The sequence below is a fragment of the Toxotes jaculatrix genome, chromosome 9 (genome assembly GCF_017976425.1).
Source record: "Toxotes jaculatrix isolate fToxJac2 chromosome 9, fToxJac2.pri, whole genome shotgun sequence".
NCBI classification, from domain to species: Eukaryota; Metazoa; Chordata; class Actinopteri; family Toxotidae; genus Toxotes; species Toxotes jaculatrix.
In genome coordinates this window covers 25,054,905-25,082,755 of record NC_054402.1, presented here as the reverse complement: position 1 = coordinate 25,082,755, position 27,851 = coordinate 25,054,905, and the positions used below count along the sequence as shown (strand labels likewise).

The window sequence follows — 27,851 nt, the reverse complement described above, 5'->3', positions numbered from 1 at the left end:
CTCATGGCAGGTCTGTACAGTATATCCAACTCACATATTTCCTCTCTGCTGCTGACAGCAGTGGAAGGCATGGGGCTGTGGGATCTGTAGGAAAACTGACAGCTAAGGTGTTAGGATTCATACCTGCATTTACACTCACAGAGCACTTTATTAGGAACACCTGTGCACCTGCTCACTCATGCAGTTATCCAATCGGCCAATCGTGAGGCTGCAGTGCAATGTATAAAATCATGCAGATACAGGTGAGGAGCTTCAGTTAGTGTTTACATTAAACATCAGAATGAAGAAAATATATGATCTCAGTGACTTTGACTGTGGCCTGATTTTTGGTTTGACTGTTTCTGAATCTGCTGATCTCCTGAGATCAGCTCCGAGGAGGGAAACACCTTGTTGATGAGAGAGGTCAGAGGTCAGACTGGTTGGAGCTGACTCAGATAACCACTCTGTACAACTGTGCTGAGAGGAAAAGCTTCTCAGGATGAACAACACGTCCAACCTTTAGGAGTATGGACTACAACAGCAGAGACCACGTCAGGTTCCAGTCCTGTCAGCCAAGAACAGAGATCTGAGGCTGCAGTGGACACAGACTGAACGTGCAGCTGATAAATCTGCAGAAATCATGTGATGAATCGTGTCAACATGGAGCAGAACCTCAGAGGAAGGTTTCGACTGTTTTGACTTCATGTTGTCTCTGATGCTAGTCACACTGAAGTTACTGAGGTAACATCAGTTCACAACAAAAAGCCTGAATTACAAACTGGAGGTGTGGAGTTACAAAACAGTCCTAACAAAAGAAGCATTATGGGATGTATACGATCCATTTGTGATGATCAAATCTGTTTATTTTTGCGACTTCTATGACCTCAGTCATAGAAATGTGGTACTAAACCATGAAGGAGAAAACAGCTCACTAAAAGATGATCACAGCCATTTAAAAGCACGGCATGTTTGCCACTATGGGTATCTGCAAATATCAAATAAAAAAACTTTATGCAGCCAGGTGGCGTTTTCTGAGACGCTCTGTGTGGTGGAAAGCACATTGAAAGCAAAGCTAACAGCTCAGATTTAGACTGCTAATCACTGTTGATCATATCCCGACTCTCTGTCTGTGTTTGCCTGAACGTCTGTATGAGGAGAGAATCTCCATTTGGTCTGGAGGCAATTCAAAGCCCGTGTGTTAGACTGAACCATGGCAATATGACAGCCTACACAGCCAGCCAATCAAAGAGCTAAGACACTGAGCCAGAGAATCAACAGGAGCCCCTGCCAAGCAGAAACTTCATGGGGGTAACACGGGGGTAAGCTGGGAAATACAAGTTCTGCGGGAGAAAGTCAAAACACTAACTAGAGAAGCGAAAATGAACAAGCTTTACTTTGCTTTTGCGAATGTGTTGCAGTGTGACAGCGGCTCGGGAGTTCAGTGTGGGCGACATGCGGAGGCATCAGAGAGAGGAGTTTAAAAGGGACAGCAAAAGTTCTGATCCCTGCGATTTTCATCTCACAAAACAGAAAAGGGCGAGACGGGGAGAAATGTCTCGAGGCAAACACAAAAACACAAGAGAGGAGGTGAGGAGAGGAGGGGGAGGGAGGAGCAGAAACAATAAAAACGCTAATGACTTAAGGCCTGGAAGGAATGATAAAGGTATTAAGACAGAAAATACAAACAAGAGAGGCTCTGAAATAAAGTTTGTAAGTGAAAAACAGGCAACAACTTGGGTGTTGTTTTTCCATTACCTTCATCTCCGTCTGCGTTTGATAGGGCGCAGCATGCAAACATGCAAGTAAAGAGAGGGGGGGTTAGAGATAACACGGTTCATGGAGTCATCAATTCACAGTTGCAGGAAAACATAAACATTAGTGTTAAACAACACTGACAATCCACCATCATGCTTTGAAAGAGTGAGAGGAGGAGAAGTCAGACAAGTCAGTGTTGGAACCACAAGCCCCCTGTTTTTATATTAGTGGAGAGTAAATGATCCTCTGTGGGCTGGCAGGAGTCCTCGAGGGGGTTTTCCCAGAAAAGACAATAAGCTGAACTGGAAGAATGTCCTCAAAGTAAAGTCACAGCCAGTGCAGACTCAAGACGAAATATAACATATAACATTAAGACACTGCTGATGCAGGCGATCATGTAGACTACACTTGGATTACATACAGGTTGATATACAGTGAACATTAGTGCCATTTACATGTCCTCCTTACTGTTATGTTCTGCAAAACCAATGAAAGCAAACAGAATCCTGAAGGGTTGGTTCACGCAGATGCCCAGTGAGCTCTCTCACCTACCTCTACTGGTATCCAGCCATGCAAATACACTGTACAGGCAGAAGTATACCAACAGCCCTGTCCACATACTTCTGTCTACTTTTGGTTTGGCTCTACCTTTCTTGGTTTGGTCATCAACGTACAATTCTGTTTAGACTATAATGTGATTCCAACATAGTTTTTGTTTTCCTAGTTTTAGTGTGGAGGACCTTGGTTGGCCTGAGCTGAGCCCCGACACCGACCCCTCCAACAGCTCTGAGATGAACCGGAATGCCGACTGAAAGCCAGGCAGAAACACCAGTGTGGGGCCTCACTAATGCTCTTGTGGCTAAATGGGGGCAAATCCCTGCAGCCTGGTTCCAAAATCTGGTGGAAAGATTTCCCAGAAATCTCAGACAGATATCTCATAACCTGGACAGATAAAACCAAAACTATCTGCATGCTTAGATACCACTAGAGTGGGAAAATGTTTTTTTGTTTTTTTTGTAATTTGACCTTTTCAGCTGACAAGCATTCTGCACACCACACACTGAAAAATCAATCATTTTAAACACCAAATAATGGTCCTGGTCCTAGCTGCTGTTGCAGTAAACATGTCTACTGGGACTGTGCACATTCAAAGGTAAAGCCTGACACCTAGTGGCAACGGTAGAAAGTCAACTCCAGTTTTTTTTTTTTTTTTTTTTTTATACCTGGGTAAAAAGGATTTGCATTTAATTCTGTACAGTTTGTGGTCAGGGTTATGGTGTCATTAATGTTGATGTAATGAGGTGAAGGACATAAATACATGGTTGGCAGGACAGAGAAGCAATTTGCTGGAGACGGCGACATGAAAATAAGACAGAGTAAATAATAAGACAACATATCTGACTTAAAACCTGCTAAGTTCTATATACCGTGAAAAAAAAAAAAGTTGCACACTAAGACAACAAGTCAAAAGTCCCTTTCTTTCTTTTTCCCACTAGGTATGATCTGTGAAGCTTATCATGGAGTCCAGTTCTTGTTGAAACAGTTTATAAAAATGCAAAACTGTTTCTGCAGTTATGTACTATTAGTTGACAAAGCTCAATACAAGACTTCCTGGGACAGTTTGAACGAAAACTTAACGTTCATCACAAAAGTAATATTTATTGAATGGCTATTATGCTATTATCTGTAGCATAATGTGGCCGAAAGACGACAGATAAATAGAATTTTGGCTAATACAGGTACATTTACAGGGATGTTGATTGATAAATTGTCCAGTTTAAAAAAAATAAATCAATGGAAACTATTTTAAAAACACCCAGCACCTCCCAATTCAAATGTCTCCAGAATCCTCGGCTGGTCCAACGCTCCTCTGCACAAAGCAAGAGACCAACATTTTATCCTGACATGCCTAATGAATGGTGAAGTTAGCACTGATGGCCAATATCTCTCAACTCTTAATTCAATTAAAAGCCTTGAAGCATGAGAGTAAATGGACTTTACAGTGTTTTGGGCTTTTTCCCTTTGAATTTCCCTTCTGTAAAAAAATACCACACTGGGTCATTTAACCAAACAGGATATGCACACACAGTGAACGGCACCACCGTCCTACAGACATTCTGAACATTCGGGAGACGAAAGCAGGAGGTGAGGTTTGCCCGTGCTTCTGGGATATGTTTTAGAGAAACACATGCAACTCTTTTTGTCAGTTTTCAATATTTTTACATCAGAATTTCTTCACTGAGCCTTTTTCTGGTTTGACCTCTCACACTCTAAAATGTCTCTACTCATTCATGTTCTGATGTCATGTAACAACCAGCTCAGTATGAGCAACGAGACAATCTCCCAGAGACGTCATGTACTGAAGATGAGCACCAATGTGTTTGCAGTCAGTCAGTTGGGACTTCCTACCTTTAGTGGCTCCTGCGGCCCCCAAGTGGTAAATGGCCCCTATGATGAGCCAAAGGGCCTTCTGCTCATCACTAGAGATACCCAGCACTTTCATGGCTGCCTGCAGCTTAGTGAACTGCTGTGAGGCTCGCTGCTTGTCCTCAGGCTGGAGAAGATAAGATCAGATCAAACGTTACTGGTATGGTAGAGCCTGACTGTTACACAGGTCAATATTACAGTACCTCATCGCCGACACACTGGTATCAGTGTACTTGGAACATTTCTTAGTCAAAGCTGTTTCACTTAAACCTTGTTAATCCAGTGTGATTACCTTAGATGGAGGTACGATCCCAAAAATACTGTTCTCAGCCAGGTGGTTAAAGTGCAGCTCCGTTCTGGAAGAGAAGACACTGGGATCAGTACGTTCCTCTGAGCCAGAGAAACACTGAAGATATGGATGTTTTCAGTGTTTGAAGATTCCATGAAGACGCACGAAAACATAATGTCTTCATTCAGATCTCATGATAACTAATGAAACTAGAAACTTATCTGAGTGTGCAGGGTGAAATGTATGAACCTGGCCTTTATAAATGATTACAAAACAAAGCTAATGCTGACACTTCCTGTCATTTGCATTGTGTGATGATAATGATTCAAAAGTCCAAATTTCATGTTGCTCATTATAGTAAAACACTGACTGTTTATTATATAGGAAATAGTGAGTGGGTGAACAAGGGCATAATTTCAGGCACAGCCAACGATCGGTTTCTAAAAATAGTCCTGTCAGAACCTGAGATCTGAAGTGCCCGTGTGCCAAAAGAGAAACTGACACCTGATAAAACGGTTTGACTTGTGTGTTTATGCTAAAATTATCCTGGAAAAGGCAGAGAAAGGGAAGAAAATCTGGATAAATTTAAATAAAAAGTGGCAGGAGAGATGCTACATAGAGAACTGTAGAAGACTGACTGACCTCAGAGTAAGGTGATCTGCTCCTCTGATCTAAAACTTCATCAACCGAATTATTTTAAAAATAATAATAATAATAATCTATTTTACAGGTTTTTTTAATGTTTTCTGGCCTTGTTTTTTTTTATCTCACGTTACTCTAATTTCATTATTTCATTAAATGACATACAAACATTTTCAAAATAGTCTTATCAACTAACACTCAGAACACTGTATGATTTTATCTCCTGACTGTCAACACCAAGTGGCCTGGAATGACCACAACAGACCTGGTTCAGTTGGGATCAACTCATTAAATCGACATATTTGAATTCTTTTCAAATGCTCTAATTTAGTGGACACGTCGCAGCCAGAGGAGTCACCTCAGGCTGCTGTCAGCTCCGGCCATCATGTAGTAGAAGATGTTGAAGGTGGATTCTCCCTCAGGTCGTCTGCTCACCCTCAGCTTCTCCAGCAGCATCGTCTAAGCACAGAGAGTCAGAGAGAGACTCAGTACATCCTGTGGAAGTCTGAGAGGATCTGAGTGATTACACAGTTTCATTTTACAAAGCTACGTCTATTCCAGAATCCAGTTTGTTTGAGTTTATATTTAAACGGTTGCAATGTAAGCAACAGATGTTGGTACATAGGTCAAGTACAGAGTACAGTTCCATTGTAAGTATAAAGCATGTGTGTGTGCACGTGTGTGTGTGAGTCACCTGGATGGAGGCAGAGGCCACCTGCCCAGCCTGGTCGAAGTCGAGGGACACTACATGAGAGAAGTGGCTGGCATTAGTGTTCATCGAGGTGGAGCTGTTGCCAAAAGCTTCCAGGATGGTGTAGACAGCCTGCCACTTCTCAGCTGTGTCACAGAAAAACAAACAAACAAACAAAAATAATAAGAGACAACCATGATTCTGCTGCAGCTCATTATACAAACAGTCTGCTGTCAACATCCATTACAGTTTATAGACCGACTCCCTCCTTCATCTTCAACCTAATGTATTTGCCATAGTTGTGCACACACAGTGTTTCCTATGTAATGGTTACTAAAAACATTTGTCGTGGGTTCAGCTTCACTTTTACTTCTATATAAAGTAGTTTAGATAATCTGGATAAACCATTGGTTTGTTTACTGTTTTTTTTTTCTTTGTATGAAAGCTATATTTAGAAAAGTGGGGCCTTATTATATTCAAGGACAAGACATTTGTGTTGTGCAGATGTTGTATTTCTGGTAATCTGGACAAATCCTCACAAACTCAACATCAGGTCCCAGCAATGTAGTGATACACCACAGCATCACATACATTCAGTCTTAATGAAAGTCATGTACGACTGCTTGTCAGAGACCTGTGGACGGACGGCACCGCCTGCTATCTGTCAATCTACACGTCTGCTCTAAATGTTCACGTATTTTTGTGATGGCATTTTATTTCAGCAGTCTCACCGGAGAAGATTTTGCCCGTGCTGCCAGCGATGGAGACCAGATACTGGAGCAGGTGCTGGCAGTTGGTGGTCTTGCCACTGCCAGACTTGCCCAGCAGCACGATGGACTGATCCTGCCGGGTGGTGAGCAGGTTGCGGTAGGCCGACTGGGCCACAGAGTAGATATGAGGAGCGGAGTCCTCCCGCCGACAGCCTTTGAACATGTGCATCACCTGATGGGGGACGAAGAAAGGGAGAGGAGGAAGACACACAGCAGCAGGAGGGGAAGGAAGAAAGAGATTGACAAAAGCAGAGAGGCATTAAATTAGAGTTGGTGGTATGAAGCATGTCTAACTAACTCTGTGTCTACACACAGAGGGTGTAACGTGAGCAGCAGCAGCTCTGATGTTTCTCGTCTAGACTGGACACATTCAGACACAGACCCGAGCTGGAGATCACTTGTGTTTTTTTAAAGATCCCAACACACAATCAGTGAAGTTACACAAGTTAAACACAGGAAAATAGGAAGCATAAAAATATGTATCTGCTCACATTTACAGGCTTACACTGCAGATAAAATGTATTATGGCCGTCTGTGTAGATTAAAATTACATTTCTATTGACAAAAAAGCAAAATGTAAAACTGCCTTTTCAACTTAATTCAATCACTTTAATGTTTTGCATTAGCTGAGAGATTTAAGGGTTTGGCTTTGAATGTGCAGGAAAGAATGAATGGACAAAAGATAAAACATAATAACTGAATCAGATAACACAAATGTCCTCCACAACACTGCACAATCACACAAAACCGCCTGCTGCTGTTCTCTATCTGTTCTGTTTTCAGCTTTTAAAAAAAAGGAACCCACTGTGGACTTCTAATCTTGAACTGTTCTAACCACATTTCATTTCCAAAATTTTAACGATAATTTTTTGTATATCAAAGAAGAAAAAGTTATTTTTGAAACGTCAATCCCTGAAAGTACTGAGCACAGCCTCTGATTCCACTGTGCCCCTGAGGAACACATCTGAAGTTTGAGTCTTTTCTCTTCCTTCTCTTCCCTGTGACCACAGGACACGTTCAAGAATTTATTCCCTTTTTTTTTTACTGACATCAGTTCTGCCCAAATCCAGCAATATCACCTGAACCCAGTCATCAGGCTTCAGCTTACCTTCTCCGAGTACATGGAGGGCGTGCTGAGGGGGTTGATGACCACCATGTTGGGTCCAGCGTAGGTGTGAATGAGATTGCCTCCGTAGCGCTGCCTCAGACAGTGCATCACACTGGATTCATTCAGATAGAGCAGAGAAGCCAGATCCTCTGATCGGTCGTATGATGGAGGGTTGGCCTACACATGGAGAGGGAGAGAGAGAGAGAGTCTGAGAGAGAGAAGGCTGTGATGGCATTCATCCACCAACAGATAGAAGGGTCACCAGATGCAAAAGTCTTCAGCCTGATCGAGGGAAACCATGATCAGGACTACTGGTATAAACTGGAGTCTAATGTTTAAGAACCACTGTGAAAACACCACAGGCATCTGGTCACTGCAAATAAAACAGACATCCCCCTCTTTCTAATTTTTCTTTCTAATCACCAAACATCCAAACCGATGCCTCATACATTTCATTAACTAATAACCTGGAGGTGCACCATTATTACTAATGATGTCTTATCTGGACCTGCAATGAAAACCTGACTGAACTGAGAATAAGGCTGACATTATTCTATGTTTTGCTATTGTCAACAAACTCCATTTGCAGACCCACATCAACCATGTGTTAGTTGTCTTCTCCAACTTTCTGACTACACAATCTGTGGCTCTGCCCCTAGGCCACCGGTTCCTGGTGAAGACATACATCTTTAAAAACAACTCACAAATGTAGAGTTTCACTCCAAAGAAGGCTCAGTTATTAGCTCTAACAGCTGGCCCCTGCTGTTTTTATCAAACACTACTCAAACAGGAGGAAACACTTATTTGTCGAAGACTGTTTTCAGCAGCAGATGGATCCATATTTGGTTTTCTGCTGAATATTTGGGGTAGCAGGACGGTGTTTGTGGGACTGAATAGACCTCTGTGTGTGTGTGTGTGTGTTCGTGGTAATGAAGTGGAACACATTCAGGGCCCTTCCCTTTTTTTCCTCAGCAAATACATGCTAGTGATGGTGATACTGCAGATGTTTAGATGGACCATTAAACAGGGAGGTGAGTGACATCATCACATCTTCAACTAAATGACTTTGACACTTTTTGTCCACTGAGTGATTTTTAGACTTCTACTGTCAAAATCTTGGCAACAACATGAATGACAAAGTTGTTTTTGTTCTAGAAACATCTGTCTGGGAAAAGAGCTGTCAGCCAGTGAGCATATGTCAACATCTGGCTACTGCCGACTGTCCAACTTCCCAACCTCTCCTTCACCTATCCCATCATTCCCGTCAGCTGTCAGTGTCCTCCGTGGCCATCGGTGGCAGCTGGACTCTCTGGCTCTGAGTTCACATCTCTGACAGACGGACCGGGGACTGATGATGCCAGTCAGCTTCAGGGAAGCTCTGCATCAATTTCTCTACACTGTACATGAGGCCTGCTGAATAAACAACAACCTAAACTAGACTTCAATCGGTTTTATTCTGAATCATTTGACTAGACTGAGGGATTATTGATGAATGTCACATTTGAATTTACCTGTGACAAAAATAACTACTGAATCAAAGCATGAGACATCAATGATTAGATGCTAGTACTGTGAAATACTGTGATCTGTGAACTGTACTATACTGTACACACGATGACGTGATTCATTCTTAAATCTGATCTCATTCATAATGTGAAAAACTAAAGTCAATGAAAGCCATTTCTAAAAATGTTATGCTATAAAAGCATTCAGTCGGAACAGATTCATACTGGTGCACAACCATTAACCACTAGCTGCCACCTCGCATTCACCTTTTCTATGTCGTCTTCGTCCACATCCAGTACTGTCCCATCATGCTCCAGTTTGATTTTCACCTTGCCCTCTGGCAGGGAGCCAGGCTCTGTCTTCACCACGGTGGCTGGGCAGAGGAAAGACAGGAAACAGTGACAGCGTTAGCCTGATGGAAGAGATCACACTGACCTGCTTTGTGTTAGCTGAATAATTACAGGGCAGTAATCATTAAAAAAAACAGTTCCAATGTACTCTTTGAAATACTCCTATTATCTGTTTCTGAGAGTAAAACAACAACAGTGATAATCTCATGTCTGTGTGTTCAGTACGCAGCTGGAGTCAGGACATGTTGAGCTGAGCTTAGCACAGACCTGACGCTGTTTAAAGTTTAAACGTAGGTATATCAACACCTCTAAAGGTCATTAGTCGACAGGTCGTGTCTTTGTCTAATCTGTACACAGGAAGAAAATCTCAAGACAAAACGTGTTAAGGAGAGTGAGGTGCTGAAGGAAAAAGCTCTGAGAGAGCAGCCCAGTACTGACTGACATTATGGTACATTAAAAAGTAAAATGAATATATTTAAATCCAGCGATGATGTGAGACCAAAGGGAAACTGAAACCCAACATAACCAGGTTAACATTTAAGGAATATTTAAGCAGAAGAATATCTGTTGACATTTTTCTGCTCTCCAGAAATCAGATAAAAGCACTTAGATCTGCTGCTATTTTCTGTTTCTTCTTCTGTTACTTATTTTTTCTTTAATCCGTTTCATCATTTTATAGCTTATCATTACTGAAACCTGCTGAAATTTGAGAAACTAATACAACTGAGAAAACTGCATAAAATATAAATATATTTATAAATGAATTTAAATGCTATTACAAATTTGTAGTAACAAGATTACAGATTATTTTTTAAACCTCACATTTATTTACTAATTACTGTTTTTAAAAGGCCTCAAAATTTCACTTTCAACAATGTTTCCCACAGTGGAAAGACAACGATGAAGATGAAGATGAAGATGAAGATGGAGCTACACATTCGAAAAACATCCAGTAATAACATCTCACCCAGGGAGAAACCATCTTTGTGGACGAGCCAGACCTTCTCTGATCCATACCAGGCTTGCTCGGCTGCGATCTGCTCCTCTGTCTTTACCTGGAGAGGCAGAAAGGACGAGGGGACAAATTACTGGACAGCAGGGACGAGGAAATCATCGTTGTCAAGTCACGTCACTCGGACCACTCAGTCACACTGGGTCTGTCTGAAACCGTCTATGTTTCCGGTTTGATACCAGCACATGCTGAAAGGTTGCGAAGGAAAAACCTTGTCAAGATAAACGACCATGCAGTGGATGACAGCGGACTCAAAGGTCTCACAGTCCACTGAGCACCACATGCTCCTTCGCAGTGGCGTGTGAGACTGTGAGAGTGTATGTGTGTGAGAAACTTCAAACCAGAAACACGTCAGTATAACAAGCTTTAGGGGAGCGTGAGGGGGATTTAATAACAAACCTGGTGACCGAAAGGAACACAGTAATAAAACTGGAACAAACAATAAAAACTTAAATCACAGAAACACATTTTAGAAATAAATAAATCAAAAAAGAAAAGGAAAATATTTTTGGATGTAAACCCAAAGAACAAATGAAGTCATAACTATTGATGACTTTTTAAATTGAGCCTCATTTTAATGGGAAAAGTAAACAGGACACACTGAATTTCACAAGCAAAGGGAGAAAGCACAACACAGCACAACACTCCGGGGTGCAGGGTGAATATGGGACGGGGCTGGTGGTGAATTACACTCAGGCACAGTGCAGGCCAGACCTGAGATTGCTTAGCTGCAGCATGAGATGCCTGAAGGAGGGCCACAGGATCCTCTTCCACTGATCCCTGGTGATTTGGCCAGCATGAGGAGGTCAAAGGTCACAGTTATATATATGAGCAACACGTGTTATACAGACACACGTACAGACAAATAGATATAAAATAGATAATAAAGCAGAGAAACGCGAGCATCATCTGCATAAATCCAGACCGTGTCACCGCATCACCTGTGAGAGAGAAATCCAGTTTACTCCACAGCCATGATCCTCTATGCTTCAACAGATTTACAGTTTCACTGCTGACATGTTTACACATTAATGGAATAAAATGGATGCAGGGCAACAGAACAAAGATTCACCATGTCACCAAACTGTGCACTGGGAGCACCTGAACGTAATAATTAGGCACACAGCACTCACACATGAATGTATCACGGTGTGTACCAGTCACACCCACCAGACCAGTCCTCAATGCAAAAGACACAAAGCCCATGCAGGTTACTTCTATCAGCCTGATGTGTCAGGAAAAGAAGAGTGAACGTCATGTTGATGACAAAACAAGGAATGAAGTGCCTTTTAAATAATTTACATATGTAAAACATCAGGAGACAAAAAAGAAAAAGATCCGACTGTTTAGAAAGTAGACTTTAGGGATCAACGACGGGTTTGGGTTTTCTGTAAAACCCACCAGAACTGTCACAATTTCACCTCTGTGTTTCCAGTACAAACCTGAGTTAAGGGCATTTTTAGCCTAATTTGGCACAAAAACTTGAAGCAAGCAGGAGAACTGCTGCTGAAAGAGAAAAAAAATATCCAAAGTATTGCAACTGAATACCTAATAACAAGGTTATCACTCCACCCAGAAGGACTACGGCCAAAAAAAGCTAACTGCTGGATTTGGCTGTTCCTTTTTGGTATGTTAGGTTACAATATTCAAATGAAAGACTTACAGGAAGGTATTTCTTTCCTTTGCTGGAGTTAGGAATAACTTTTCCTCTGCCTAAACATGTCCTACACTTATCTCTGTTCTGCATTAACAGGAATTAAATTAGTATCAACATTCCCCAACATTCTTATCCATATCAGATGTAAACACTGAGTGGAAAAAAAAAGTATATTCTGTCAGTTTTTTGTATTGGATGCAGTGTAAAACAGGAAATACTGGAAATACTACAGACGGGTGAAATAGAGAGGGTAGAGTTAGAAGGATTCTGGGCCTCATACTCCGGCAAGCCACACTGATACAAAATTCCAGTCGGGTTGGGGGGCAGAGGCAGGGGGGGGGGGGGGGGGGGGGGGCAGAGGAAGGCATGGGGGCTGCTGTACCTGGAGGGCTGCAGGGGCCGGGGCTCGGACAGAAGACGAAACACTGACTGCTGGCTCCAGCTTAGCCACAGAGCAGCCACAGAGAGACAACGATAGCCAGCAAATGCAGTGTGAGTAAAGCATGGAGAGAAGGAGGGGGAGAGAGTGAGGGGGAGGGAGGACAGGAGAAGGAAGAAAAAGTCAACATGGAAGTTTGAATGAAGAAAATGCAGTGTATAAAAACATAAAAAAAATGAGCATGGGACCTTGACAGAGTAATGGTAAATTATGTAACCATGGGGTGGAGCGGCATATTTCTAAAATGTTACTTGACTAGAGCTGTCAACCAGCAGGACTGTGGACATCAGTTTGGTTGGTGTTATGGTTGAGACAATAAGTGATGTTACAGGTTAGAGGCCTTTTGCCCCAATCAGAATTTTTACAAGCCTGTCTAATCTATTTTGGCAGTTTGCGTCAGCGGCTGGGCTGCAGAGTTTCAAAGTCAAATAAGGTTTGAGTCCGTTTTCTATTATTACTGACAGCTGACTCCACTCCTGCTTTAATCATCGAGCCCAAAACAAAAGCTGATCACGTTAGGTCAATGTGAAGAGTCACACTCCTCGGTTTAACTTTCAGTATCTGATCAGCGTCAGCACAGCTTCACTATTAAAAAACTCAGATAGGACCAACACAGCTTGATAAGAACATCCTGATAAACAGCGTGTGTGGCACATTTTACAATATGTCCTCCGAAACAAGCCAAGATAATGGGCAAATGGAACCAACAGTTGTGACTCAGTCAGGAGGGCAACAGACACGCTGAGAATACCTTTCCTCTGCTATAAACAATAAGCGTGTTAGGCAAGGTGACCACTGGTGTAAGAGCTGACGTGGACAGAAACACACATAAAACCAAGACTATGTAGATGGACAGCGGGGTGATTTACAGGGGCACTGAAGATCCTCATCAGGCGTCTCTGAGCCTCCTCGGTGGGACTGAGCGGTGCCTCCTACAGGTCAAAGCAGCAAGCAACACAATGACACTAAGCTCACTGATACAAATGAAGCAAAGCCAGTGACTACAAACACACACACACACACACACACACACACAAAAGTTATAAAACATATGGATGTGTCATTTATTCCCTGTCATCAACATTACAGTAGCAGTCGGGATAACTGTGTAAGACCATGTTAAGGAGAAAACACTTGAAGGTGCCTCAGACCACATGCACACAAGAAAATCAATGACACGCAACTGTCTTGGTTAAGAGAAGTAAGACACAAGTTGTGATGAATCAAGCCGAGCAAGTGAGAAAACACACTGAGCCAGTACACAACTCAATTTCACTGAGTTAAATCATTGTCACACAAAACAACGGTCAACACTGCTGTCCTTAAACTGTTCCACCAGAGAGGCAAACCCCCCCAATCCCAATGCAGCCTACATTTATTATGTCAGTAAGTCAAACACAGAAGTTAATGTTTTATAGTTTTAGGCCCAGTGACAGAATGTGTCAGACACAAGGTGTAACATCCAGATTTATCTCTTAAGTAGTTTGTCCTAGGTTTAGCAATACAACAAAAGACTTAATGAGACACCTTGTTGTGACAGTGTTGCTCTGGCTTAGTTTAGCAAGTGACCAAAACTGAGACCTGAAGCTGCTTCTTTATGACCCAACTCAAAAGGCTCAGCCAGTAGGTACTGCAAAACCTGAGGCCTCAACCTGACCTGAGCCTGTATGGCACTGGCTGCACTGTCTCTTTCATGGAGTATCAACTTTCAACACACAACACTCATAGATGCTGAGGCCTTCTCTTGCTCTACACCAAAGAGTTGGACAGTTGAATAGATGAACAGCAAATTAACCGACCAACGTCACCATCTTTGCAACCAGCTTTTCGAAAGAAAACCTATTCTCCGTTAACCTGTCCCTCGTTCTCCTGGGGAAAGGTGATTAATATTTCATGTTACTCATTGTGGTCTACAGCTTGCTCATAATGGCTATCAAGTGACTTCAGAGCTGTGCCACACTGAGGTTGCACACACGTGGGGTCTGTAAACAAACACCACAGCGCTCTTTTATTTCAGACATGCGTTTCAAAGGGCCATGCATTTTCCACACCAGTGTCTCAAATGTCGAGCAGACATGCGAAGTGTGGATACACTGTACTCTACCTCTTGTTGACTGACAGCAGGTTGTTGAACAGGAGTGACTCCTGGAGGGGGAGACATTGGACCAGGGTTGCGACAGGGAGGATCAGGGGTCACGGGGGTTGCAAGTGGAGAGGGCTTAGGGGCTGGGATGGAACGTGATGGAGGCGAGACGGGCGAAGATTTTTGGGCAACTGAGGTGGTAGAAGGAGGATTTGAAGGGGTGGGCTTTTTTTCAGGAGTTGGTTTGGGTTGAGGTATGAAGCCAGGAGGTGGAGACAGGGGTAAAGGCTTGGAAGCTGGGATGAAGCCAACAACTGACGGGAGAGACGAAGGTCTGGAATGAGTCGATTTGGAAGAAGCTGGAGCTGGGCCCACGGGAGTTTTGCTGTCTGGGTTTACAGCAACCACAGGAGATTTGGATTCCTGTATAACTGGAGCAGAGCTTGTGTGTGAGTGATCCACTTCCTTTGGTTTTATAGTGGTTTTATCCTCTTTTTGCTGCTCCTTTGTTCCTTCCTGCTCAACTTTTTCTACTTTCTTTTCATTTTGCTTCTCTAACTCTATTTTTTCTGGCCGCTCATCTTTGCGTACCCGCAGGCGGGGCTCCCTTGTCCTTCCTCTGACCATGAGGTTCGTCAGTCCTCGCGAAATGTCATCTTTGTCTTCTGTTTTGATGACATCGTGTTTGAAAGAGAACCCTGACATTATGGAGCCTTTAGACACGAAAGCTGGTGCTGGCACTGCTTTAACTGGTTCAGCAGCAGGCTTGGCTGCTTCTGGAGATTTGTCTGATGGCTGTGTTGGCCCAGTGGTCCCGTCCTCTCCTATGGCCTTCCTGGCGACACAATGAACCACCTTTACTACTTTCTTACGTGTCAGACCGTGGTCATCTGTGGCATCTGTCTCGTTGGTGCTGGTGCCTGGAAGTTTGATATTACTGTTGGCCGTACCATTAACCACGCTTTTACCCATTATGCCATTTTGCTCTTTCTCACTGTTCGTAACTGGCTCTGGATTTAGAGAAGCTTGCCGTGTTTCAGGGCTCCTGAATCGCTCGGCCACCTTTGACGCAGTCTCAGACACTTTAACAGGTGTCCTGACTTTAGGTGGGGATGGACTCCTGACACGGGTTACTGACTCCACTGGGGAAACTGGTGGGGGACTCTTTGCCCGGAATAACCCCCTGCCAGGGTCAAGAGCTGGCACTGACTTGGCCCGGTTGGACAGTCCATTACTGTCTGACTACTCGCAGAGAGGAAAGAGAGGAGGAATAAGGACGAAAATAAGGAATGAAAATCCAAGCATTGTTTATTTTTTGCCAACAAAAATGTAAAGTCTAGAGAGATATGATTGTAAGGTTAACCCTAACCCCAACAGACAGGTCTATTAACTTACTAGATTACTAACATTAATGCAATATTAGACGCTACATTAATCTAACACTTGGTATTCAGCTTTATCCATAGATAAAACAAGCACAAGCAATTTACTCAACTCTATGGATACAGTGCCCCTCCATGACTGGCTAAGGGGCCTTTGGTCATGGCTTAATCTGGACAGGGTGCATGCCTCTTTGGAGAGGCCTGATTCCCTGGATGATTTTTACTATTTAAAACCCTTTAATGAAATGATTTACTGCCCTTAAAGTCCATAAGCCTAATGCAAGAACCACTTGTATGAACAGACGTTTCTTTTAAGCGACATGAACGAGTGATTTAAGAGAACCTGTTGCACAGACACATTTCAGGTTCCTTAAAAGCACAGCTGATGCTGCTACATTTGTTATGCTTTTATCTGCTGATTTCTAACACAGGTCTGCAAGTACAGTATGAACCCTTGTGTGAGCTTTTTGTGAATGAATGTTGTTTACAAAGGAAACAGAAAAGGTGACCTTTTATAGCATTTTGGGACAACCACTGCAAACCTACTCATGCACAGATGCCATTCATCAGGTTGAAATGTGTATTTATGACATGTTTGTGTATATAAAGAGATTTTCCTGAATTCAAGTTACAAGAATAGCTCAGAGGAAAAAGTTAGAGGTTTAGGGTATGAATCTGGAAATGCTATGGCAAGATATAAGAACAATGTCTGAACTAAATTTCAGTTGAATTTAGTGAAAGTTAGTGAAAACTCTAATAAAGGATAATATTTACTTACACTCGCGCTGCCTGGTTTGTTCTCTTCTTTGATCTAAATGTGTTGATATCAAAAAGGAAGCTAGATCAAAACCTTGACACTACATGAAGCTGCTGTCTATCACACCAAGCGTGCAGGCCTGAAAACATGCGAGGTTTCTGTGCATAAAAATCATTTTGGCACTAAACATCGTTGGACGCAAACACAACTTTCCTACTATTTCAAGAACTGAAAACTGATTCACTCACTGGAAACCACTGGTTAAGTGTGAACATAATGTGTACATAACTTAGGTGGTACAAAGCCACGGCAAATGGATAACTACCAGGGGTGGAAGTAATGATACTTGCACTGATTTGAATATGTTTAAAAATCAGTCATTTTACTATTAAGTTGCAATCATGAAAACAAAAGTCACATGTTAAAGTCAACCACACAAGCATGGAACAAAAGAAAGGAGCTCTGGAGGGCAGAACGACATAGATCTCCATGTACTGTTACCTTCGTACAATTTTCCAGTTCTCTTTCCACCTCTGGTAATTACTATTAAATTTATACATGAGAGTGAATACACGCATAGGCCACACATGTTAAGACCCAGTGTAAAACGCCGTAAAACCATGCAGTGTGAGAGTGCTCCATGAAATGTCCAAATGAAACTTCCCTTTTTCTCCCAGAAGGAAAAGCGAGATGAGAATGCCATGTTGGCTCATCTGCTGTCATGGGCTGTGATGGATGAGATGAGAGCAGGAGGAGGAGGAGGAGGAGGGGAAGGGAAGCTAGGAGAGGAAGAATGGTGAGAATACACAAGGACAGATGAATAGAAATTAGGATCCTCTAGTGAGCATTGAATTTTCTACGTATGCAGAGCCACATGTTGATGGCAAAGCAATGAACGGTATCTAGGAAAAGCAGAGGATGAACAGGAGATTAGAGTGGGTTTAGAGAAACGAAAACACAAATTGCAAAAGCACCCACACACAATAAAATAAATCCAAAAACCTTGCATAAAGGAATCCAAAATTATTATCCCACTAAAACCTAACAGTGAAAAATACTCAGAAACCCTTTTTGAGCAGTAAACAAAAATACGATACTAGTGAGCTGATCTTGACCCTGTTATTTTGTAAAAAGCAAGAACATAATGCCAGATGGCCTCAGAGGGTGGTGCACACTTGTGGCCACAGACCAGAAAAACACCACCCCACTACAAATAAAGTCCAGGATTATTTATTTTTTAACTGTTCAGAGACAATTTCATGATCATAACGTTAAGTTCTTTATTGTTCTCTCTGCCCAGACACACCCACAGTTACTTTCCATTCATTTCTCTTTATCTTCATTAATACATTAAAACTTCTACTCAGCTATGGCACAGTGTGACCAAACTGATGCCCTCTTCGCTTCTTGGTCGAGAACCAAACTCCAAACTTAAAAACCAGCCTTTGAACTCCAAAGTGAGCGATCACTGCTTTCACATGAGTGAGTGCTGTATAGATTTGATTTGATGTGACTGTGAAGTGATCTGTCCTTTTCCAGCTACGTTATTTGCTCACTATCAACAGGAAAAATCTATTCACCACAGTCAAAAGCAGGCAATGTGTTTTTTGGGAAAGTAGGAAAGTAGTTCCACTGTTTCAGGACACAACTGGTCTGGTTCTGAGTCTAGTCTCAGATGCGGCCTGAATGTTACACTGTAAATCCAAGAGTTAAGTCAAAGATCTCTGCCTTTAACTTATGTAAACAATTTCTACATAAAAGTGTTGGACCTGACTTGGACACTGTGCCTTTATAAATCACCATCAAATGGACAATGTGTGCACATATTCTGCCCAGAACACCCCCACAGTCCACCATAAATGTCAATGCAAATCCCTCATAAACAATCATATTGTTCCTGTGGAGAATGGCAGCTGTGTTTGTAACACAACAAAGCTGTTGAGGCTGCTGGCCAACAGAGGCACAGGGACACGAAAGCAACACAACAGAACTCAATGAAACTGTATTTAAGGAGGAGATTTTGTGTAAAAAAAAAAAAAAAATACCAAAAATTAGTCAAATAATTATAAAAGTGAGTGACCCAGACATTCCAGAATCAGCCACCTGACACATCCTGGTGGACACAATGGCTATAAATACGGCCCCATGTCTGGCCTGGGGTTAGTGGGTTTTATCAGTGGTCACTGAATTAGCACACTGACTAACAGGATTATTTTTGGATTAGATGGTGGTACTGTAGGGCTGTGGGCCACAGAGCAAGGCCAACAAGGCAAATAAAACGGATATGGACATGTGCTAAAGACATACATCACACATCACAGAAACCTTGTTTTTAATACTAAGCTGTACTAATAATAAGCAAGACCTGATGAAATACATCACAATTTGAAACCAGTTGAAACAGGTTGGCTGAACTCAAATCAACTTGCTTGAATGTGAAGATACAACCAATGCGTCCCTTACAGGAAAAATCTACATTCAAACAGAAAAGACAAATAAATTCTAAGTTATACATCCATTTCCCACAGCATTTTAACACCATTCACACCTACAACCCCAAACACAGGGACACAACCACAGAAAGGACACTGCAGACTGTTAAAGCAGTGTAACAGCACATGCTGCACAGTCACTCATTTGGGAAGTTATTGTGTGATGTGAGACCAAACTTCCTGGCTCATTAATCACATCACTTTACAAGAAAGAACAAGCCAACATCACATTCAGCAAAGCAGGGGAAACATTTAAAACAAAAAGGAGAGAGGAGAGACTCGTGACGAGCTCCTTAAAGCCACGACACTAAGAGAAGCATTTGAATTTATCAGAATGTATAATATCTATAACAACTTTACTTTTATTACATGAATAACAGCTGGTTTAATCTATACACTGTTCATAAAGCAGCCAGGGAAACCTTTTGTTTCCAGTTTTGAGAGATTGTTGGACATCAGGATGCACTAAGACTAGAAGCTTCGAAAAAAAAAAAAAAAAGTTTTTCAACACGAGAGGAAAGGGATCTGGGGACAGTGAGACCCTGTTCAAATATAACCAAGAATGACTAAACTTGATTTGAAATGTTGTCAACCTAAACAGGCCCAAACAGAGCAAGAGAACAGAAACACCAACTAACAAGCAGCCGCAGTCGAAAAGAGCTACAATACATGTAGTTTTATCACCGTCTCTGTTTGCTTCACAAAGCACAAGCTGTATATTTCCTGTGATAATGAAGACATGCCACATGATCAGAGCTAAACATGTTGACACACAGTGACACACGCAACACAACAGCACCCTAATTTAAACCTGGTCTGAGTTGTGTCCCACGTCAGGTCTCGGAAACTAGGAACCAAATGGAAAACGTCTGATCTGGGGTTGACTTCAAATCTGTCAGGTCAGCAACCTGCAAATCAATAAGCCCAACAAAAACGATCTCCCATATTTCACTAACATGGAGATCATCTGACAAAATGACTTCAGTGTGAATTAGCATGTTAGAAATTTGAATGTGTTTATTACAGAGATTCCTTGGTTTGTTCCAGATTTAGAAATTCAGGAGGCTCATAACTGATCTCAGAAGAATTATGTTTATCACTCAAGGAGGAACAAAGACATGATGACGACACTAAAGGAGGCTGTCCCTTCTAACAGCATGGTGAATATGTAGGCTGCTGAATCTAAAGGAGGCAGAGAGAGCCTGAAAGATGACCCCTGGAAGGTCACCACACAGGAGACCACTAACATGTTCTTGACAGATTGACTAATACATTGCCACAGAGCTGGGTCTCTCTCAAGAACGTATCCATGCAGTTATCCACAACAAAATCCAAATGAACATGGTGTCAGCTCGCTGGCTCCCCAAACTCTTCGAGCCTGATGAGGAACGGATTCAGCGCAACATGTCAGGAGACATTCTCGTCATTTCTGAGGTGGATCCTAAGAGATTTCTCCAGCACTCTGTAACCATGGATGAGAACACTTCCAACCAGAGATGAAAGAACAATGGGAGCAGTGGAACCACTGTCTCTGGCTCCCAAGAAAGCCAAACTGGTGAGGTCTGCAGACAAGGTAATGTCCTCCATTTCCTGGAATGCCAAGACTGCAAGAGGCTGCTGGCAGACTACCTGGAAAAGGGTCACACATTTACAGAGGCCTACTACACTGATCCCTTGAGACAGCTACAGGAGAAAGTCAAGTGGATTCAGCGTGGGAAGCTGACACAAGGAAAGCTCTTCCACCAGGACAACGCTCCAGTCCATAAGCCCACAGGACAATTGTAATGGCTGCCATCCAGGAATGTAGATTTGAACTTGTCCATCACCTGCCCCAATCACCTGATATGGCACTTATAGGCTACTACCTCTTCCCCGAGATGAAGACAGAACTCAGTGGTCGCCATTTTGACAGTGATGTCGATGTCCTCACTGCTGTGGACCACTCTTGGACTAAGCTGGACTAAGTATGTAAATGCAGGAGGGGACTACACTGAAAAAAGGCTAGGTTTTCTAAAATTAACCTAGGCCACGGTCTTATCAATAACCCCTCATTCAATTAAATTAAGTGAATATAATTTGTCAGAGTGATGATAGAAAACAAGGCAATGTGGCTAAAATTACCATCACAATTCAATTTAAAATTGTCAACATACAGTAAATATATGTAAAATATGTGGCTAACCCTAAAAGTCCATTAACATTAAGAATGAATTACTGCCTTCCCCCAGCAGTATAGACAGAAAGTCTAAACACAATCCCAAAGAAAACAAATCCTAAAATGCTACATTTCAAAGTCAAAGCCACATACACACAACAAACACCTTATCAGAGAACCTTAACCAATGACACAACATGTTAAAGAGGAACTGAAAACCAGTGGTACAACATGAAAGTGTGCTGAACCTCAGTCCCCACTACATCTCCCACCAATTCATACACAGCTGCTGAGCTCCCACTGCACATGTATCCAAACCAACCAAATTCATACATTAATACATTCCACACAATTCTACTTTTCAAGAGTAGGAAAAGGGTGACTGTCACAACGGCACAAAAGCCGCTACTGTAAAGTGTTACTTTCAGTTGGAGAACCACTCAAGCTTCCCCCTCCTCCGCTGATTCTGGTCTAAAAATAAAGCCACCGGCTGTGGAGCCTCGAGGCCCCACAATTGTCATACATTTTCCACTAAAGACCCTGCTTTTCATAAAAAAAAGCTATCATAAATTGTTCTACCTGTTTGTGAAGTAACTCCAGAAATCCTGTATCCAACAGCTGTCACCAATCAAATTAAAAACCAGGTCACAGTTGAGGAGAACTGAGCAAGCGGCTAGAGAGACAGAGCAGAGAGTGAAAAAGCAGAGCTGAGGAGAGGGGGAGGGCTCTTATAGGCTAGCTATTCCTGACATGGGACAGACAGGAGATGTGGGGACAGCTGTTGTGATATGAGCGTGTCGAGAGTGGCTAAAAATAGGAGCCTCTGCTCTCCAACCTGGACAGGTCTGCCATGAACCCCCCCCCCCCCCCCCCACCAGCCACACCACCACCACCACCACAGTCCAATCAGCAGCACATGCTTCTGCAGTTGCTGTCATTTCAGCTGCTTCTATGTGTGCACATGTGTTTCTGTGACTGTATCTGCATGTAAGCAAACACAGCTAAGGCTCTGTCAATGTAAGTGAGATCATACTGTGTACAACTGCTTGTCTTATAGGTCAGCAACACTAAAATAATATAGGGCCGGAAAGCATGACATTACAGTGTATTCAGGTACTTCAGGAGCTCATCTGACACAGTTGTGAGATACTGTGTTTGCTTAGATGCGGAGCTGATGCTACTGTTGGTTCCACTTCAGTAAATGACCAGAATAAGTCCTGCACACAAAATACTACTAAAGTAAAAGTACAGAAGTATTATCATTAAGTATTATAAGTACTTGTTTCGTCCATGTGAGTGATAAGTTATTATACCTGACGTTATTGTTCTGTTGTAACTGGTCAAGATGGAGCTAATTTTAACTTAACTAACTTTCTGTACAGTGACCTCACCTCAGTTTCATCTAGTGGTTTCCAACCTTGGGGTTGGGCCCCCTTCAAAGGGCCACAAGATAAATCCGAGGGTCACAAGAAGAACACACAAAGTTCGGACACACCAGTTTGAATTCATTCTGAGCTTTGGACAGAATTTTTGCTTGTTTCTGTGAAATACTGGATAATGTGGCCTCTTTGGGTATTGAACGGCTGCTTAAATGAAACCATGTGAGCTTAGAGATGAAATCAGCATTTAGTGGAACTTTTATCATCTCACAGACAACTGAAGTGTGACAGCCACACACTGCCTCAAGTCAAAAGGCTGACAAACCACAGGTTTAATCTTGGTTTAATCGTGGTTGCTCCAAAGTGAGGCAAAATTTACACTGTCATTTCCCAAAAACGCCAGCAACCTCACCAATTAGCTGCACTACTACAGTTTCCTAAGATGCTGACTAAGAATTTCTGTCAGTCAGGTTTATTACAGCCTGAAGTTATAGCACAGTGGCTCAACAGCCTTGTTAGCTAGCTGAAGAGCTAAATGCCAAAAGACACATCAACAGCATTGTTGAACAGCAAGGAGAAAGTTCATCTGCTGCTCATTGTTCTAACGTTAAAAAACAAGAGTTCTGACAAACTTTGAGCTTCGAGAATCTCTGCAGAAAGAAACTCCAGTTATGATGCTCTGTCCCATCTGCTGGTTACATACCTTTACGTTTCGTCCAATCATCATTTGGCGGTTTAATCCCACAAACAGTACCTCAGCTGTCTGAACCTCAAATCCAACCAAAAAAAACTCGTCTGCCCTGTTTCGTCAGCTCTGCTCTCACTCTCTGCTTTGCCTAGCATCTGTTTCAGTAAATACCTAGGACTACAGCATAGTGTATATCTCAAATTGAGTGTGTTGTAAGTGGCATTGTCTTCCTGTGTGAAACTGTTCTGTGCAGCTGAAAGGAAGAAGGCAGTGCAGAGAAAAGCAGAAGCAGAGTGTAACATGTTGCAGAAAATAATACACAGGCTTCCCTCGCTGCCGGCAATGAATGAAAAACAGCTCGACATTCTCTTTCTCCTGATGCTGCCTCTCAAAACCGAACGATTTCTAAAAATATCCCTGTCAAGTGTACTCTCTGCTTTAGATTTATTACAGATAGAAACTCTGTTCATTTGGCTTAAAACTACTGTTTAACACCCATCAAGCTCCATTAAAAAATCCAGGCTCTTGCAGCAATGAACAGGTGCCACAGCAGGACTAAGCCTGTCTTACAATTAAAAGCCTGCTGAAATCTTCCATTTCCCAGTTTTCAAGCTACATTTAAAAAGTCACCACAAGTCGGACGTGCGGAGGATGCAACAAAAAGAGGAACGCAAGTGCACCACTGTTCCATGTAAATACATACTGCATGTATGGACTGAATAAATATAAATACATCTATTGACGACTTTAATTCACCTTGTTTTTGAATGTGACTACCTTTAAAGACTATATCATAGCTTAAGGGTCTGAATCAATCATGTTGGACTACACACATACACACACAGAACAAAATTACAGACATATAAAACCGATTTGCACTGACTGATACATTTTGTAGGAAACATACTGTTGGGAGGGGTCACACTCACGTCACGAAGACACCACAAAAAAGAAATTTGTCCTCCCCTGTTGTAACTGTCAGAGCTGCAGGTCAACTTTTCTCTACCATTTAGGTGTCAGACGTGCATTAGATTTCATGCTGACAAATAACCATGAGTTAGGTGCAGCAGGATCATTTTTTTAAACGTGAGAGAAAAAGTAATACATTTATTTGCAGGCCAGATGAATCAATGAATCTTGCTGGAAGTTTGAGACCCAAACTTTTATCAATTTATTTGCAAATCTGAGCTTAAGAGTTTATTCAGGACATTGGAAATAAATGTTCAGATCTCACAATACAGGGCTGACCTTAGTTTTTTTTTTTTTTTTTTTTTTTTAATGCAACCAACACCGGGAGGTTTTCTCTGTCTGTTACTATGCAGACAGAGAAAACCTCCTTTCCAAAGACACATTTGACTATGCAAACACATTAAAAACACATATCCACAGGCAGCAGACATCAACCACCCAATGATCTGATGCAGCTCTATTTGTTGCCCACCACCTCTGCACATGGACCTCAAGATGGAGCCAGAGGACCAGGGAAAGCTCCACATGCTTTTGGAATCCACCACCACACAAAGCCTCCATTATTTCACAGCAGCTGCCATGACATTCTAGGGAGTGACCACCAAAGCGACATAGGTAAAGTGCAAACAATGTGTGATATGAAATGAATGGAGTGTGGGAGGGGAGTGTGTTTACAAGTGTTATGAATGGCAAGGAAGTGTGTCACGTGTAGAAGTGTATCAGGGCTGGTAGAAGGTCAGATCAGCTGAGACAAACACAGCAACACTCTGACAGCAAACCAGCCGACTAAATATCCTAATAGCCTTATCGCCAAGTTACTCAATAACACGCCAAAAGGTCAGACAGGTTATTACATAAAGGAAATGCTGCACTAAAGACGGAGAGCTAAAACAGCCATTTATCATGTAAAGACAGGGGAAGTGTTCTGTGTTCAGTCTATCACCACAGGACTCTCCACAAACCATTAGTCAGCAGGAAACAGACTGAAGGTTCATTCAACTATTTCATTCAAGCTGAAAAACAAACACAAAAATACACATCAGTCAAGTTTTTTTCTAGGCATCAAATTCCATCTTATCTCTGTTTCATGACTTCTCTTCACGGTGACCACTACATTCCCCTAATGGGAGCATGCAGAGTTTTATTATCCAGTTCACCAGTGATGACAGAGAGCATGCAGCCTGTGTGATAATCATTTAAGAAACATCCTGACTTATAAGGTAATGACAGTGAATCAACACCAGAAATATCACCTTTCTGTGTGGGATGATGATGATGATGGACGAAGAGTGTTTCCGTGTCTGTTCTGAGTTATTCCCAGAAGACTTCCTTCCTAATGTAATTCCTACATGGACACAACTATTACTTTATGTAGCTTACGTCACCACAATGTATGGATCTGTATGCGATCGTGATGCAGCTCATTTCATCCCTCCCACTGCTGATGTAGGTGAGAATAACCAGTCATTAACAGAAATGATCAGCCTCAGATATTAAATTACTAATGAAGCTGCTTTGACGACCGTGGCCACAAGATGTCGGTGTACAACATGAAGCTATCAAACAAAAGAGTCAAGTGGGGAAACAGGAGTGTTATTGTCTCCACTTAAACTGCACTGTAGAGCATCACAGGATGAGTGTCTAATCTCTGATGCTTAGAAACACATCAGCAAGGACAGCAAAAGACTCCACCTGTGGACTTTAAATCAGGAAAACCCTGCAAATGTTTATTTGCAGTAATCAGTATTTATGAGTTTATGCACTTGGTTACTCCTACACTCATTAGAGGCCACAGACTGTCATCACAGTTAAACCTCGCAGTTGAGGTTGTTTCTGATAAACAGAGAATTTTGTTTTCGACGTCCTTAAAATCCACCTGAATTTTCAATTTTTGGACTCTGCATGTTCGCTGCAGTTCAGGCTGAGAACATGAACAGGGGTGGCTTGTTTACTGGCTTCTTTTTTTGGTTTATTAAAGTACCCATTTAAAGATGGAAACAAAAAAACACTAAACAAGCTGTTTTCCTTTTCAAAGCCAACAAAACAGAAAAAAAAGAAATGTTTTTTCCTCATGTGGACACAAGGTTTCAGGCCAGTGTCCACACCCCATACATCAATTCAATATGCACTTTACTATGGAGGGAAAGTCAACCACACTCAGACAGATACTCCTCTTCACTGTAGCACCACTTCCTACTTCCTATCATAACTAATTAGTTGAGAGCTTTTTTTTTTTTTAAACATTGACCAGCCTGGATTCTGTGTTTCCAGGTAAACTGTTTACCAACAGCCTCCAGCTCTCGTCCTCAAAGTCATTAGCACACAGGGTCCATCTCGTCCAGGCGTCCGACCTAATGTAACAGAATTCAAATGGACACTTCCACTAATGCACCCAGAGGAACGTTCTCTGCTGTTCTCTGCTGTCAGCAGATGGTGACAGTGTTAGTGCCAAATCCCCCGCACACACACACACCCCTGTGCCCACGCCCACACCCACACCCACACACACACACACACACAGATTATACCACAATCCATTCAATCATTTTTCCTACTAGGGGGCTGATTTCATTTCCACTCCCTCCTGTTGTCAGGATTGAATATGTTTGTGAAGGACACATGAATTCAGTCCCTGAACTCACTGATTGCATTGCTCAGTGTGATACACACTCGACCCCGACAGCATGAAGGCCTCTGTATTGTCTCCTTCACTTTGTTTATGATGTGTTTTGGTCCTTGGACCTCCTCATTCAGACATCAGGGAGCTCCGGCTCCTTCTAACAAATATAAATTAGATTAAGCTTATTAGGAAAATAAAATGAGCACAACAATATTAGTCAGGCATCACATTGACTAGCCTTATGTCCGAGTTAGAGCAGAGCTGGACAATCCCACTATGAGGACGGTTAAAACACTGCGTCCAATCACCACACCCAGTGGCTGTGGATCAGAAAAATGAAATAACAATGCTTCTTTCTCAAACAACACTGTGTTGGCTTTACATTTACATTTGAACACATGATAAAGAAGAAAGATTCACAAAGAAAATAAAAAAGATTTTGGACTGTCAGGAGGATTTTTTTCCTCTTTAGACAGAGCCAGACCAGAAGTTTCCCTCTCCCTCCTGTCTTTATCATAAAACTAGACTAAACATGTCCCAGTCTTAACTCTGTGCTGGACACTCTCAGATGAAACTGATACAGGCCTGCTAATCTGTCTAAGACAGGGAAAATGAGTTGGACTGTTCCTTTTAAGACCCTATATGGTGAGTTTTCACTTCAGGGATATGAAGAGTGTGAGAAAGGAAAGTTATGTGAGATC

At 42.2% G+C, this 27,851-nt stretch overlaps 1 protein-coding gene across 9 annotated transcripts in view; it reads right to left on the bottom strand.

The window, feature by feature from the left end:
• myo18ab (myosin XVIIIAb) overlaps positions 1 to 27,851 on the bottom strand; it is a 120,719-nt gene that overhangs the window by 75,036 nt on the left and 17,832 nt on the right. For 3 of the 9 annotated variants that reach the window (XM_041045630.1, XM_041045624.1, XM_041045625.1), the window contains exons 1-14: positions 22,074 to 22,182; positions 17,512 to 17,573; positions 16,869 to 16,901; positions 14,730 to 15,950; positions 11,244 to 11,309; positions 10,485 to 10,572; positions 9,434 to 9,540; positions 7,662 to 7,838; positions 6,515 to 6,725; positions 5,787 to 5,929; positions 5,451 to 5,551; positions 4,454 to 4,517; positions 4,144 to 4,288; positions 1,735 to 1,746 (exon numbers count right to left, since the gene is read on the bottom strand). In XM_041045630.1, the coding sequence (XP_040901564.1) occupies positions 1,735 to 1,746; positions 4,144 to 4,288; positions 4,454 to 4,517; positions 5,451 to 5,551; positions 5,787 to 5,929; positions 6,515 to 6,725; positions 7,662 to 7,838; positions 9,434 to 9,540; positions 10,485 to 10,572; positions 11,244 to 11,309; positions 14,730 to 15,950; positions 16,869 to 16,901; positions 17,512 to 17,550 (2,407 nt within the window). In that variant the 5' untranslated portion in view covers positions 17,551 to 17,573; positions 22,074 to 22,182. Of the gene's footprint in view, positions 1 to 1,734; positions 1,747 to 4,143; positions 4,289 to 4,453; positions 4,518 to 5,450; positions 5,552 to 5,786; positions 5,930 to 6,514; positions 6,726 to 7,661; positions 7,839 to 9,433; positions 9,541 to 10,356; positions 10,573 to 11,243; positions 11,310 to 14,729; positions 15,951 to 16,868; positions 16,902 to 17,511; positions 17,574 to 22,073; positions 22,183 to 23,576; positions 23,679 to 27,851 lie in introns of those variants that run through there. The other 6 variants (XM_041045626.1, XM_041045627.1, XM_041045629.1 and 3 more) reach the window with 6 other exon arrangements.